Here is a 13,994-nt window from a genome sequence, read left to right as displayed (position 1 = left end):
CTTTCCTTCCATCCTCCTTCCTGTGACTTCTGGTTTCAGTAGCGCTGGTTATTCCAGCAGCGATCACAGCTAAGTGTGGTTCTCAGCCTCAGGATGGAAATGAAAACGTTCCGCTGCGCCCACCCACCTGTGGAGGCTGCGCAGGGCTGTGTGCCGAGCTCACAGAGCGTTGGGACCCTTGCACTGATGTTTCCCTCTCCTTTTTCTCATCTCTGGTCCCACGGTGCAGTAATTACAACTGTGTGATTGCTTTTGCGCTGGGTAAACACCGCAGCCGTTAACCGTAGTGCTGGCCGAGGGCTGCCCTTTGAAATCGGCCTCAGCCTTGCTGCTGGTGCCTGTGGTTACCGCTGTGCTGCGGCCCGCTGCGCGTACGCAGGGAACGCCCCGCCACCCCCGATCACCGCAGCGCCTCCGACCTTCCTGAGTGCCGCACTGCGCATGCGCCCCGCCGCGGTGCCCCGGAAGCGGAAGTGGGCATTGGAGGCGCGGGCGCTTCGAAGCGGAATGGCGGCCTTCAGCACCCCGCTGGGACCGGGCCGGCGGGGAGCGGCGGGGAGCAGCGCCAGGTGAGGCGGCTCCTGTCCGTGTGGGGCGGGGTTGGAGCTGGTTAACCGATCGCCTGAATGGTTTCTCTCGGTTATGTTCACGTGCAGTTCTGGCTTAGGCCACCCGTCTTCAGAGCGCTGCTCTGCGCGTTGCGTATTTGTCCTGTAGGTGTGAGTAACCCGTGTAATTAAAAGAAGCCATCTTCACGTTGCTCGGCAACCGCGCAGTGGGTTTTCCGGGTGGATAATTTCTGCTTTTTGTCCGAAAATAGCATAAATCGGCCGGCAAAGCAGCGTTCTGAGAGCCTGGGAGCACAGGTCTACATTAAATCCCCCACGTGAGACAGGAACCCAGCTCTGTTCCTTCTGATGCCCATCACCAGCCTGAACTCAGCCCCACACCTCGCAGAGCTGATGCTTCCAAACGCTTCCAGCCCTCAGATACTGGCGGCCATCGATCACTACACGAGTATTTAACACGTTGTTGTTACAGACTTTAATATCCAAGTTCAGCTTCTCAGCCTATTTCAGACGTTTGGTGTCTTTTCAGCATATCTTTGCTGTGTTTTCAGGATGTGTTTGGGATCTCAGCCCAGCAGAGCTGCAGATCTGTGTGTTCCTGATGTTCCTTTGCTTCTCATGTTTTTCAGCCATGCTCTGCACTTCTCATCCAGCAGCGATGATGAATTTGAAATGTGTAAGTAACAGCACACGTTGATTTGTTTGCTGGATGAGTGCAAAAAGGAAGGATCCATTTCTATCTGGGTGCAACAAACTAGTTTTTTAAGGAGATTTTTCTTCCGAGAGGTCACTGCTTCTTTGCTACAGTGCTGTGCTGTGTCAGTGCACCACAGTGACAGCTTTTGAATCTCCTGTCTCAGTTCTGGATGCTTTTTGCCTTGCATTGTGTGTGAGGCTCTTTTTGTTCTTCTCAGCTGTTGGCTGTTTAACAGCTCCTGGCATAGAGCTTTTTGTTGCCCCTGTTCTGTCTGTCCCCTGCCTCTTTCCCAGTCTGTAGTGTGTAACCATTTTCTCTGAACATTATCTGTTCCAAGCATGTTCCTAAACTGCTCAGGATTCCTTCAAGTCACAGAACTTGTGTGAATCTTAACCACTCAAAGGGATGTTTTTGGCTAGGAGTGTATTTTGACCTATATATGCTGGGTTCCACAATGGTGCCTTCCTAGCTTTATAGCGTGAGAGTGAATAATGAAAGAAATTCTGTCATCATCTTCAAGGGTTTGAGAGGTGGTTGGTTTGGGGTGGGTGTGTTTTGTTTTTTGGGGTTTTTTTTTGAGACCATAGGCTGAATTTTTACCAGCTGTAAGCTTTCCCTGGTAAAAATGCATAGCAGAATTATCACTGGAATGTCGTTCTTCATTAATTGCTTATCGTTTCAGTTTTAGCAAAAATGAAAACTCCCAAATCGGTCTCCAAAAAGGAGGATTCCAGGTGGGTGCTGCAATGAAATGCTTTCCGTTTTTACTTCTTGGTTTTCTCATTATGTCTACTATTCTGAGCATAGAAAATCAATGAAAAGTTTTAGTAATTCGAAGGCTGATAAATCCATGGGAGTGAGAGCAGACAGAGGAACTGGTACCTGTTCCATCTGTGTGCGTTCAGGTCCTGTAAGATGGGATGTTTGGAATTGTCCATGTTCTCCTGTTCCTACTAATGGGATTAGTTGGTAACTCTTGCGAGCAGCTGGTGCTGTTTTGGTGTTAGGTGGCCTTTCTGGTGGCTGCCTTTCTAATAAGGCAAAGTTACTCCCCTATTTTGCTGCTTATGCCTACCATTGTTTTATTATTGCTTGTTTTACAGTTTGAAGGACTTCATCAATGACTCGATGGATGATTTCTTCTCGGACTTTAAAATGAAAAAGAGCACAGCAAAGAAGGGCAAGTAATTGTGCATCAGCAGTACAGAGTAGGACTTCTCCTGGGTCAAAAGGTAGCATTCATTGCTGAGGTCGTGACTGCTGCAGGCTGTGAGAAGCAACGGAATGATTTCTGAAGGAACAGCCAGGGCCAGGGAGAAGGGGGAGGAAAAAAAATGGCCTGGAATCATAAATAGTCATCTATGTTAGATCTGATCTGAGCTATTGCTCTTGATTAATCAAAGCTGAGGTGCCAGAAGCCTCATTGGCAAGCATGTGCTCTATGCTGTAGGCTGTGTTCTGATCAGCTAAAGGCTGAGCATTTCTTAAATCACTTGAATTACCTGTTTCTTGTTCTTAATTTCGTAAGGCTTTAATATTCAAGATCCAGCTATATTCTTACATGCATTTTATTAGCAGGAATAAAGATGATGCTAAGGCTTGCTATTTGCATCTGGCAGGATTGCCAGGCCTGATGGCAGATGTATTGGAAAAATAAAAAGTCACAGTTCAGTTTCTATGAATTTACATCTTTCAGTGATGTGCAGCATGTAATAAAGGCACTGCAGACTCTCTCCTCTGTTGTCCTATCTTTCGAGAATTCTTTTAGTGCTAAGGCAGAGTCAGATACCTGATGTGCCAAAACCTTGAGCAGTTTCTTTTGAATTACAGCACCAAAAGATCTTCGGACCCCAAAGAAGCTGACAACTTCAGAGAAGGAAAATGCTTGCTGCAAAGAGCTGCAGTATCCAGAGGCTCTGAGCGACACTGATGATTCTGTGTTTGTGGACAGCCCCTGGCAGGAACACCGACATGGAAGAGTGAAGGACCTGAAAGAGAGTTGGAAGTGCCTAAAAGTGCCACCTCCACAAAGTGGGGAAGAATTGGCAGCCAGAGGGAGCGTGGGCTTCCTTGCTGGGAGGGCAGAAAGAAGCTGTGAGGGGAGCACAGGAAATAAAACATCAGCCACGCCACCCCAACAGAGTGCAGAGTTACAATCAGATAGCTCAGATGGTGAGTTTGAATCATTAATAGAAAGGATAAGGAAACGGAATACGCCCCGGAAACCCATCTTAAGCACAAGTAAAGCTGTCTACCAGCCGAGCACAAGAGGTAAGAAATGGTTCCTGGCTGACTTGCAAGCTGTCTTTTTGAAGCAATGATTTCTTTCACCAGTGTTTGTCACTTGATGGCTGCGCTCCTGACTCTGTGGCCATGAGAAATGTTGTGACTTTTCCCTCTGAACTAGAGAACATCAAGCCTCTCTGTGAAGGTGCCCAGTCCTTGGATGGAAAGGGAGTCAAGATACCAACATCAAAATCTGTTTCACTTCAAGAAACGCCTTCCAAGATAACGGCTTCTGTCAGAATTCCTAGGAGCGAATCTGTCGGTCGCTCACAGTCACAGAGAAAGTAAGTAGTTCTCCATCTTTCCTATAATCTAGGACCATTATAGATGGATGACAAGGTGCTGAGTGCTTTGCTTAGAGTGGCATTCTGGTTTTTCTAGTAATTACAAACTTCTGCTACCTGATCAACATTTGTTAATTGGTAATTAAATGGAAGCCAAGGCCATTAGTCTCAGGTATGACCAGGAATAATGAGGTATCTCCGACCTTCAGTGAACGATGGCATCTTTTCTTGTAGGCTTAACGTGTGCTCAGTGCCTGGCTGCTTCTTACAAGATCTCTCAAGTCCAGATTCCCAGTATGTGAAGTATTTCAAGAAGAGTAAAGAGGAGCTGACGCAGAAGCTTTACCGTCTCTATAACAGCACCATCTTTGAGCAGAAGGTTGGCTTGAAAATCAAACAAAAAGGAACACAAAGCAACTTACATTTTTATAGCTAGGAAAACCTAGTCAGTGTTGCTCCTCACTTTTTGATGCGATTGCTCTGTGCCTTCTTCAGTTAATAGAAGTTCTGTGTTACAGTAATGGCTTCTGATTCTGTTAGTTCAAGCAGTTTCTTTGAAAGGGATTTTTCAGCACTGTGATGCAGCAGTTTTCAGCTTGGCTCGCTTTCCCAGCTGTAACAGTGCCCCATCCTTAAGTGAGCAGATTGGGTGGTGTCCAGCAGGATCCTTCCTTGATGAGACAAACTGCAACATGAGGCTGCCTTGGATGAGTTTCATCTTTGAAGAGGTGACTGATGTTTGCGTATTTTGTAGCACCTGCATGGTCGTGATCTCCACCTGCCAGGAGCAGGCAGCTGTGTCCTTATGCTGCTGAAAGAAGCTCAGAGCCACCTCCCATCATTGCTCAGTCAGCCCGTGGTGAAGGAGCATGTGCTGGCAGACTGCAGCATTGCCACATGCTAATAGCTAGTGGTAGCACAAGCAGGTCTGCTAGCTGTCATCTCTCTTGCTGTTACATTCCCAGCTTCCCACCATGTACTTGCATGGTGCTCAGCTGAGCTGCTTCAATCTGCTCAAAAAAGTAGAGTGTGAGCTGGAGCTGGGAGACAAGTCTGCAGCAGGCAGCACTTCGTGTGGCTCGAGCTGCTTCAGAGCTGCTGCAGCCTCTTCACCTTCCCTAACATGGCTGTAACAGTTCCCAGCCACAAAAGGAAGAAATGCTGTTCCTTGCTTGCAGCTGACCATGGGCACGTGCTGGGGAGCAGCCACCAGAGAGCTGAAGGATAAAAGCACTTCCCTTTGGTGTCAGGGGCTGTTGCCTCGTGGTTAAGTCATGCTGCATTCATTTCTATGGCACGTTCCTGTCTGCTATCCCAGAACAGACTGAAAAGCTGCTTATCAGTTCACATAAAGCTGAGCTGAGCGGGCTCACCGTTGCTGAAAGACTTCCAGTGCTTCAGCCCTGTCCCTGTGCTGACAGGAACCACTTACTTAAACTCACTTAACTAATTCAGATGTGAGAAAACTGTCAGCAGAAGAAGTAACCAAGATAGTTATGATGAAGGCTTTTAAAACCAGGAGCAGCACAGAGGATAAACAGAAGGTGATTATTCATCCTGCAGTGTGAAGGTACACCAAGCAAAAATAGCACCTTGCAAGTTCAGAACAATCAAAGGCAGATGGTACTTGACATGTAAATTAAGCTCCAGAACTTCTGATCACACTATTATGGATGTTACAAATTCATATATATTGAAAAAAGGCAATGCACAAGAAAAATCTGGGAGGCTGTTTAATGCAAAAGAGCCACCTCAGGATCAGTGAGGCACTGCATTGCAAGGGGCAGCAGCTGGGCAGAGGCTGGCAGGGGAAGGCCTGAGGCATTCCTCACCTGTCCCTGTGTTCCCTTTGAGCAGCATGTTGGCCACACTTAGAGGCTGAATGGGGGACCCAAAGGACTCTTGTCTCATCCCACATTGCAAAAGTCCCCTGCTGGTTGTAGACATGCAGATGAGAGAGGAAGAAAGCCATGGAGAGTGGATGTCAGCCACGGCATTGTGAAAGGCACGAGTAGAGACGTACTGTGCTGACCACGTAGTACATATGAGGGGAAGCTGAAGGCCTGAGAAAGATAAAAGAGGTAGGAGAGGGTGAATTATACATGTACTGCTTTGTCTTTCAGTTACCAGAGAAAATGGTAATAAACTGGAACAAAAAAATGAGAAAAACAGCAGGATACTGTGTGACTGGGCAGACAAAGGGCCCCGAAGCACAGCGTTACGCTCGGATCGAGCTGTCAGAGAAAGTCTGCGATTCTGCAGGTAGGTAAAAGAAAACCTGTGCTGATTCATCTTTAGGAAAGCATGCTGCAGAGATTAAAATGTGAATTGGAGGAGACTGAGCCCTGCTATGAAATGCATTGCCTTAAACATCTCCACTAATGGTATTGCTTGTCCTCATCACCCTTCTAAAAGCCTGGGCCGATTTCAGAAATGTGAGAGCAGAGATGTTTGTGCCGACCTCAGTGGTTTGTTTATCTTATTGACTTAAAGGCATCCAGTAGATGTTCTGTAATGTCACTCTAAGAAACTGATGTCACCCATCAATGCTAGGCACCTCTCCTGTGCTGTTATCTAAGACTGAGCTTTGCTAGCTGCCTTTCAGCTCAACGCATTTTACCTGTTATTTTTAGAGAAGGCTCTGTTGTGGGTTTATTCTCATTCTGGCAGCTACCAAATAACATCTGTCAGCAAACAGAACATGGAAAGCTGCAGTTTGGGGGCTCTGTGCCTGTAGTTCCATACTGAATCTGCTTCTTTTCCTTCACCTCTGAAGGGAGAGGCCCTACATAAGAGAGGCAGTGTCAGAAGCGTGAAGCAGCGAGGTGGGGATGGAGGTTCAAGATTCCCCATTCCTGGCTGACATCCGTGTCTTCTCTTCATCCCAGATCGCCTTCGAGACACACTGATTCATGAGATCTGCCATGCAGCCACCTGGCTGATCAACGGCGTCCGCGATGGGCACGGCCGGTTCTGGAGGTTCTATGCCAATAAATCAGCTGTGGTTCACCCAGAACTGCCTGTGGTAACACGATGTCACAGTTATGAGATCAAGTACAAATTCACGTATGCATGCGTTGTGTGCAAAGCCACGTGAGTAACGTTTTGATCTTGCATGTGACTGTGCATTAACTTCTACCTCTAATTTGTTTTCTGGGCCTACAAGTTGGTTCAGTTGACATTGGGTAACCTTGTGAATTTATTTGACCAGTTGTCCCTGATGATCAACACCGATTCTGTTACAGGCTTTTTGTTAGAGGATGCTATCTCCAACTCTGGGCATGTACTGAGACAGGAATAATAACACTTATGGGCCTGCACTGCCTGCGTGTGGCTCATGCCTGTGAAATGCCTGTCACCAAACCCTATGTTGCTGCAGCAATAGATAGAAACAAGGCATTCCATTTTTCACTTACAGGGTGGTGAGGCACTGGCACAGGTTGCCCAAGGAGGCTGTGGATGCCCCATCCCTGCAGGCATTCCAGGCCAGGCTGGAGGTGGCTCTGGGCAGCCTGGGCTGCTGGTTGGTGACCTGCACACAGCAGGGGGTTGGAGCTGGAGGAGCACTGTGCTCCTTTTCAACCCAGGCCATTCTGTGATTCCAAGCTCTTCTGAAATCAAACCACTCTGTGTTTAATTAAGTCTGATTCTATGAAAACACAGAGACCAACCTCCTGGTGTCAGACTCTAGAAAACTGCCTGTAGCTTTTATAGCACTGCCTGTAGCTTTCATAGTGCTTCCTGCACGTGAAATCCAAGCACTTCTTCCTCCGTTTCAGGATTGGCCGCCACTCCAAGTCCTTGGACACGGAGCGCTTTGTGTGCGCGTTCTGCGGGGGGCGGCTGGTGCTGAGCCAGCCCAAGGATGGCACCCCTGCCAGGACCAACCTCACACCCTTTGCAAAGTATGTCAAAGAAAACTACGGTCTGACTAAAAGAGAGCAGCAGGGTTTGAGCCACGCTGAAGTGATGAGGAAACTCAGTGCTGATTTTGCTTTGAAAACGAGGCTTGAAGATTCCTTGTAGTGGTGTGCTACATTTGCTGCTTTGATGCCACTCGGTTTTTCTGTGTGGCAGGAAATAGATGAGCCTATTGTGGAACCTGTGAGTGTGTGTTGTAGAGGCTTCCAGACCACTTGTATGCTTTGGATTTCAAAACCTCCAATAAAGACCCCGAGGCCTTTTCTAAACTGGGCAAAAGTGAGTAAAGAGTAACGATGATGATGATGGCAAGTCCGTGGCGACGATGCACAGATCAGTCAGGCTCCCCCTCTTAGAAGGTGGACCCTTCCTTGGACACAGCTGTTAATGTTTGTGGTTTTCTGATCAGTGTTTATGCTCAGTGCTTCACAGCACGTCTTCCTTGTGAGCCATGGGTTTATTTTTTCACCTGCTCAGTGGTACAGATGCTGTACAACCTTCTGTGCGCTGGCCTGCCTGGGTCTGCCAGAAGAAAACCCAGGTACCTGAGCAGCCATCTGATTGTGTCTGGGTGACTTCTGGGCAGGGTAAGAGGCAGACCTGAAGAAAACTTCAACATGAGTTCAGTTGTCCTCCCAAGGAGAGTTCATCTGAGCGATCCTTGGCTGTTCTTGTTAAAAGCAATAGCTAAGCAGTGCCTTGACTCCGGTAGCAGGAGGTTTTGCAAAGTTGTCTGGTTCCTAGCGAGATCAAAATGCTCTGATTAAATTTAGACTTCAGTTTTGTCTCTGTCACTATTGTTTTTTTACCATAGAATGTGAAGATCCAGTCTGATGATGTAACTTTTCATGCAGAGCATGATTAAATTAGTCACGGTGTTTGTGTGTGCTGTGAACAAATCCCTCAGGTGTTACTTTGGAATAATCAATAAATGGCTTTTTATAACAACGTGTCAAAGTGAAGTAGGCTCTTCTGTTGCAGTTTAACCCAGGCTGTGTAGCTTTGCTATGTGAGGTTTTTTCCTAGGTCACCCTGCTAGCTGAGCTGGGCTCTGACTGCCTCCTGTGCTCTGTGAACACCCTCATCTTGTGTGCCTGGAGGGCTGCAGGAGGACAGAAAGCAACTTCATTCATGCTTGTTTCTAGCAGTGCCTCACCTTTACTGTGTGTGTATGGGATTCAGGGCCTGAAATGCATCTGCCAGGTTGCACTTCCTTCCTTGGAGGCCAGGACAGTCCTTCCCAAAAGCCCTGAATACACCTGAGCCGTTGCCCTCTGCCATGCAGCAGTGGTGCTCAGGGCTGTGGCTGGAAGGGGGAAGCCACACAATGGGACACATGCTCTTACCCAGAACTCCAAGCTATTTTGGGCAGAAATTTTGCATTGAAATAGAAATGTGATGTACAAGTTGGGGGGTGCTCTGAACTCCAGCACCAAGGACATTTAAAAAACAACAGCCTTGTACATCTAGCAGTTATCTTCCCAGCACCTTCATCACCTTCTCTCTTGGAAAGAACCACAATCTGTGCCCCTGAGCCAGCAAAAAGAATCCATTGTGTAAGAAGGTTCTGTGCTGAGTGTGCAACAGCACTACATGAAATAGAAGAAAACAGATAATGGCCAAGAAGGGCAGCTACTGGCACTGAATTTGGCATAGCAGCCATTTCATTTCTACTCCAAACAGCTTTTGCTTTGGAATTTTTTATTTGGGTTGAGGTACACTGAGCATAGACCCTATGTCAAAGCTCTTCCAGGTCTGTTCCCAGGCTTCCCTGTTACCTAACCAGTAATCCAGAGCCATTACTAGCTGTACAATCGTGGTCAACTGAAGCTACTAAAAGAGGGCATAAGTTGGCAGCATCAGATACAACAGCAGGGACATTAAGTCCTTCCCCCCTCTGTTCCTCCTGTGCTAGGCTTCTGGAATACAGATAAAGCAGAAAGACTTCTGTCAAATTATAGGAGAGGGAAACAACACGTTCCCTATGTCTGTGCCCTCCAGAACTGAAGTCTTCTCTACCAAGAGATGCTGCCTAACCCGAGTGCAGAGCGAGACTTGTGCTGCACGATGCAGCACCCAGAGAGGTATTGCTGCTCTCCATCAAGCTGGAGTAACACAGAACCTTTATCCCACAGAAGTGCTCTTTGCTGCAGGGGGCAAAACGAGAGGTACAGCCTCATATCTTCATTGAAAGGCAACGTGAGGCCACCCTGCAGCCACAGGTAGGTCCAGTGGAGTTGATTATTCGTGTCTTTTTTTTTTCCCCTGAAGGATCTGCATTTCCTCCTTCAGTCCAAAGCGGCCAGTTCCTCCAGGAGCTGCTCCTTCTCCTGCTGCAGCTCCTGCACCCGCTGCTTGTTCTGCTCCAGCCTGTCCTCCAGCCACTGAAGGAGGGGCCCACTGATGGCAGACATCTGGCTGCAGAGGTTCTTCGTGAACACTGGAAAGAGCGAGAGCACACCATGCCAGTGCAAGCACAAAGTCCATGCTACAACTACCCCAAAGCCAAGGGTGCTACAGAGAGCCAACAGAGCTTCCCAGCATCCTGGCTAAGGCAACCACTGATCCCCACAGGAGAGGGTCAGAACCAGCAGCTTCTGACTGGGTTATTTTACAGCCCTTTACATCTTCCTTTAAAATATCGCATTATTTTTTTTCGACCTGACTTTATGCAACACAGAATCCATCTGGTTACATGGAGTGTGTGACTGAAAATGAACTGCATGGCAAAGAAGGAGAGAGAAGTTTGTGCTCTTCTATTTTTGTTTTGTTTTTTTTTTTACAACTGCTCTTTATGCCAAAGGAAGCACTGGAGCTCACAAGGACTGTTACACAGCTGTGGTCTATTCTCTCCTGAAAGCAATGCCAGAACAGCCACTCCAGGCTCTGCTGTTCAGCTCACAGAGCAGCATCCTGCACTCACACAAAGGAGGAATCCTTACCTGAGCCGTTGTGAATCTTGGTTACAGAGTCTAGATGGGTGAGGCTAAGAGAAGAAAAATGTGGGTTAGTGACAACAGCAGTGAACGGCAGTGCAGAACCAGCCTCCTCCAAGCTGCTGACACTGCAGGTGCTTTTAATCTCTTCACTTGTTAAGAGCCCCTGCACATTCATAATGATAGCAGACTTTGCTCCAGGTAAGAGTAGAGGTAGAGCATCAAAAACCCCAATGCTGGTACTTTTCCTCATTTTTCAGACTTCTCAGTACTGGGGCCCTAATAGAACAAGGACACAGCTGCACGCATCACCATCAGCTCACACACACTTCAGTTCCTTTTCTGCACAGCAAAGGAGCAGATCACTGGGCACAGGGAAAAATACCAGGTCAAGAGCACCTGCAATCCATCACGTGAAAGTAATCAACCAATTTTTTTTACAAAGGCATACAGATTACAGATGAGATGCTTCTCATTTTCTCTATCCCTGCCAAGGCTGTGCTCTTGAGGTAGAACATGTCAGCAAAGACAGGGAGGCCTTAGGGAGGCCTGCAGCCCCAGCGTTACCTGTGAATCCTCCTGTAGGCATCTTGTTCTTCTTGGCACAGGATCTTGGGCAGCTCTACAGCTGATTCCAGACACACTTTCCCAATAGTTTCATGGGGGACAACGTGAATAGGAATTTCAATCCTTTCGTATCTAAAAAGGTATCAGATACAGTTAACTGCAAAGCAGCAGAGAAAAAAAAAGGAAAGAAAGCCTTTACCAACCTACAAGAGTCTGTTAAACTCATGGGATCAAACAGGTTTACTTTTGAGAACATGTGCTACAACTGACAGGCAATGGGAATCCTTTTATAACCACGCTCTTCTCCCAAATGCCAATGATAGAAATGCTCAAGTAACGAAAGCACCATAAAGCACCAGCACTGACAGCACAACACACAGCACGTGCAAAGCTGGTGCAGACTGAATGCCATGCAAGCTCAGAGCTCTGAGTGCTAGAGTTGAAAGCAGAAGGGTGAGCCCTTACACAACAGATTACAGCACAAGTTCATCTGCAATCTGCAGTGCTCCACATCAGATTTTAAGCTGTTACTAAGTTCTAGAAAAAGTCAGTCAACCTTCTTCAAGCAGCCTGCATTAACAGAGAACCAGATCAGGCATCTCTGTACAACATCTGCTGCTCCTGACGAACCCACAAACCACTTATTTGAGACAAATAAGAAAGAAGGGATTTAGATGAAACAGAAGAACATAAAATTCTTTCTTTGTACTCACTCTGAGCTCTTCTGGGCCTGAATGGACTGGAAACAGGTGTAGAGAATCCTACCTGTCTAAGAGAGACAGCACAAAGTCAGATTTCAAGTACCAAAAACCATCTGGAACTCCAAACTCCTTCAGGCAGAAGAATGTGCTTTCAAAGAGCACTCGAGCACTTTGCAAAGATGTACACTTGGGTGCAAACTCCGACTGGTATGCTAGAACTGTTTTCAAGCTCCAACAGATCCATTAACTATGAATAAAAAAATCCCAGACCAGAGCTGCTTGGGAAATCTGGACAAGACACCACTATCAGCTCATCCCACCCTGTAGCAACCTCATGAGGCTGCAAAAATGAGCTGGGCAGAACAGCTGAAGGGCATCCGAACTTCGCAATGCAGGCACGCCTCTTAAGTTACCTACCTTTGTGTTTTTGTCCTCAATGAAACAGGAGAAGATAAGCCCTACAAAACCCTGGTCCATCATCTGATACATAGCTTGCGTCCGGACATCTGTGGACAAAGAAACAAGATAGTGAGAATTGCACAGGTCACCTGAAGGTCTGCAAAGAGATTTTCCATCTTTTGGAGGCTGATACTGGAATTTGTAACAGTCACAAGCTTGATCTTAAAGCACACAATCCAGGACACAAAGTAAAAATCTTGCTCCTGTTTAAAATATAATTAAAGAGCGTGTCTTAAATATACAAGATGAGTTAACAAGACATCAGCACATCCAGATAGTCCTCTCCTACCAGAGGGAATTTGGGAAACCAAACTTTGATAGCTGGGATCTGCAGCTCTTCAGAGTCCAGTAAATTAAGTCATTTCTTTGCCGAGCTGCAGGCTTTTGTACAGAACCAAGACTGCTCTTACCCACATGCGATGGCCAGACGGTGATGTGAGGGTGAGAATGGTACCAACCCACAACTCTCATCGGACGTCCTGTCATCTCAGCCAACCTGTGTGTGAGTCAAGGTGCTTCCAAAACCAAAGGAGCAAATGCAAGAAACCCATCATACAAAGGCAACAGCAAGCACGGGGAAGAGCTTAAAAGTCTCACAGCTTAACAAAACCTCAGATCCCTGCAGAGAGGTGACAGGACACTTGGCAAGAAATGGACAGACACTTGAGGTAGGATACCACAAACTGGATTTTGCAGTTCCACCCCCACCCTGCCCATCAGAAGCACGGTTCTGCCTCACTTGTGACTAAAAAAGAGGAAACGCAAACGCTGTATCACAACTCCGGCACAAATGCAGGGCCGAACAGCAGCTCTGGGGAATGACGAGCGCCAGCTGAGCCCTGCGGCACACAAAGCGCTCCGGGCTGAGGCACCGCAGCGCTGCCGCCAAAGGATATTTCTGCTTCGGTGGACGCGGCCGAGAGCTGCTCGGGAGAGATCTCCACTCGGTCCTTCCTCTTATCCGAGCGGCGCAGGATGATCACGGAGTGGATGTGGACGATTCTGCTGGTGTCGACCTGGTAGAGAGAAAACGGCTGTTCCTCCGCTATAGGAATGGCCGCCTCAGGAGGGGGGCGCTGGGCAGGGCCGTGGCGGGATGCCGCCCGCTGCAGGCGGCGCTGAAGGTGACGGCGAGGGCCGAGCGCGGTACCTCTCCGATGCAGAGCCCCATGACCTCCTCCTTCTCGGTACTCAGCGCGTGGTTCAGACACACCAGGAACGCGTCGGCCTCCAGGTGCACGGCCTGCACCGCCATCTTGCAGCCTCCCGTCTTCCCCGCCGCCGCCGGAAGTAGGCTGGGCCCACCCCCCCCCCCCCCGGAGCGCTGTGCGGGCGGACCAATCCTGGAGCGGCTCCCGGCCTCCTTCAGCCAATCGGCGCGGCTGACTTCCGCTGCTGGGGGCGGGCGCTGCTATGCTACGGAAGTTCCGTGTGGACCACGCGAGCGGCGGTCCCGGGGTTCCGCGCGGCGTTCGCCGCCCGCACCGGGGCGGGGCCCGGGGCGTGGGGGGCGGGGCGGGGCGGGGCTCGGCGGCGGCGGCCATTGGGGCCCGCGAGCAGGAGGGGGGTGGCGG

General features: G+C 48.5%; 2 protein-coding genes across 3 annotated transcripts; one reads left to right on the top strand and one right to left on the bottom strand.

The window, feature by feature from the left end:
• Positions 1 to 493: 493 nt before the first annotated feature.
• GCNA (germ cell nuclear acidic peptidase) lies at positions 494 to 8,705 on the top strand. 2 transcript variants are annotated; one of them, XM_042876851.1, is made up of 10 exons: positions 494 to 569; positions 1,199 to 1,245; positions 1,949 to 2,000; positions 2,370 to 2,446; positions 3,097 to 3,537; positions 3,674 to 3,836; positions 4,071 to 4,215; positions 5,960 to 6,098; positions 6,725 to 6,929; positions 7,616 to 8,705. In XM_042876851.1, the coding sequence occupies exons 1-10, from the start codon at positions 508 to 510 to the stop codon at positions 7,860 to 7,862; spliced, it is 1,578 nt and encodes a 525-aa protein (XP_042732785.1). In that variant the 5' UTR covers positions 494 to 507; the 3' UTR covers positions 7,863 to 8,705. The 2 variants fall into 2 exon arrangements, with proteins under 2 accessions (XP_042732785.1, XP_042732784.1); XM_042876850.1 differs by lacking the exon at positions 494 to 569 and having other exon boundaries at positions 668 to 1,245.
• A 736-nt stretch (positions 8,706 to 9,441) lies between these two features.
• BRCC3 (BRCA1/BRCA2-containing complex subunit 3) lies at positions 9,442 to 13,705 on the bottom strand. The gene is made up of 8 exons (XM_042876487.1): positions 13,571 to 13,705; positions 13,317 to 13,436; positions 12,831 to 12,918; positions 12,379 to 12,467; positions 11,974 to 12,029; positions 11,261 to 11,392; positions 10,700 to 10,743; positions 9,442 to 10,197 (listed from the first exon to the last, which is right to left on the bottom strand). The coding sequence occupies exons 1-8, from the start codon at positions 13,673 to 13,675 to the stop codon at positions 10,046 to 10,048; spliced, it is 786 nt and encodes a 261-aa protein (XP_042732421.1). The 5' UTR covers positions 13,676 to 13,705; the 3' UTR covers positions 9,442 to 10,045.
• Between the last annotated feature and the right edge of the window lie 289 nt (positions 13,706 to 13,994).

Source organism: Lagopus leucura, unplaced genomic scaffold, assembly GCF_019238085.1.
Source record: "Lagopus leucura isolate 7727_CA_CO unplaced genomic scaffold, USGS_WTPT01 Super-Scaffold_100016, whole genome shotgun sequence".
In the NCBI taxonomy this organism is placed as follows: Eukaryota; Metazoa; Chordata; class Aves; order Galliformes; family Phasianidae; genus Lagopus; species Lagopus leucura.
The sequence above is the reverse complement of the archived record's forward strand: the minus strand, read 5'-3'. Positions and strand labels throughout refer to the sequence as shown.

Excerpts from the sequence above, each read along its gene's own strand:
- GCNA (XM_042876850.1), top strand. The coding sequence starts at position 1,122 with ATGTGTTTGGGATCTCAGCCCAGCAGAGCTGCAGATCTGTGTGTTCCT. Across the intron at positions 1,246-1,948 it reads CGATGATGAATTTGAAATGT|TTTTAGCAAAAATGAAAACT; the intron begins GTAAGTAACAGC and ends TTATCGTTTCAG. Across the intron at positions 6,099-6,724 it reads GAAAGTCTGCGATTCTGCAG|ATCGCCTTCGAGACACACTG; the intron begins GTAGGTAAAAGA and ends TCTTCATCCCAG.
- BRCC3 (XM_042876487.1), bottom strand. The coding sequence starts at position 13,675 with ATGGCGGTGCAGGCCGTGCACCTGGAGGCCGACGCGTTCCTGGTGTGT. Across the intron at positions 12,468-12,830 it reads CGTCTGGCCATCGCATGTGG|ATGTCCGGACGCAAGCTATG; the intron begins GTAAGAGCAGTC and ends CTTTGTCCACAG. Across the intron at positions 12,030-12,378 it reads TTGAGGACAAAAACACAAAG|ACAGGTAGGATTCTCTACAC; the intron begins GTAGGTAACTTA and ends TGTCTCTCTTAG.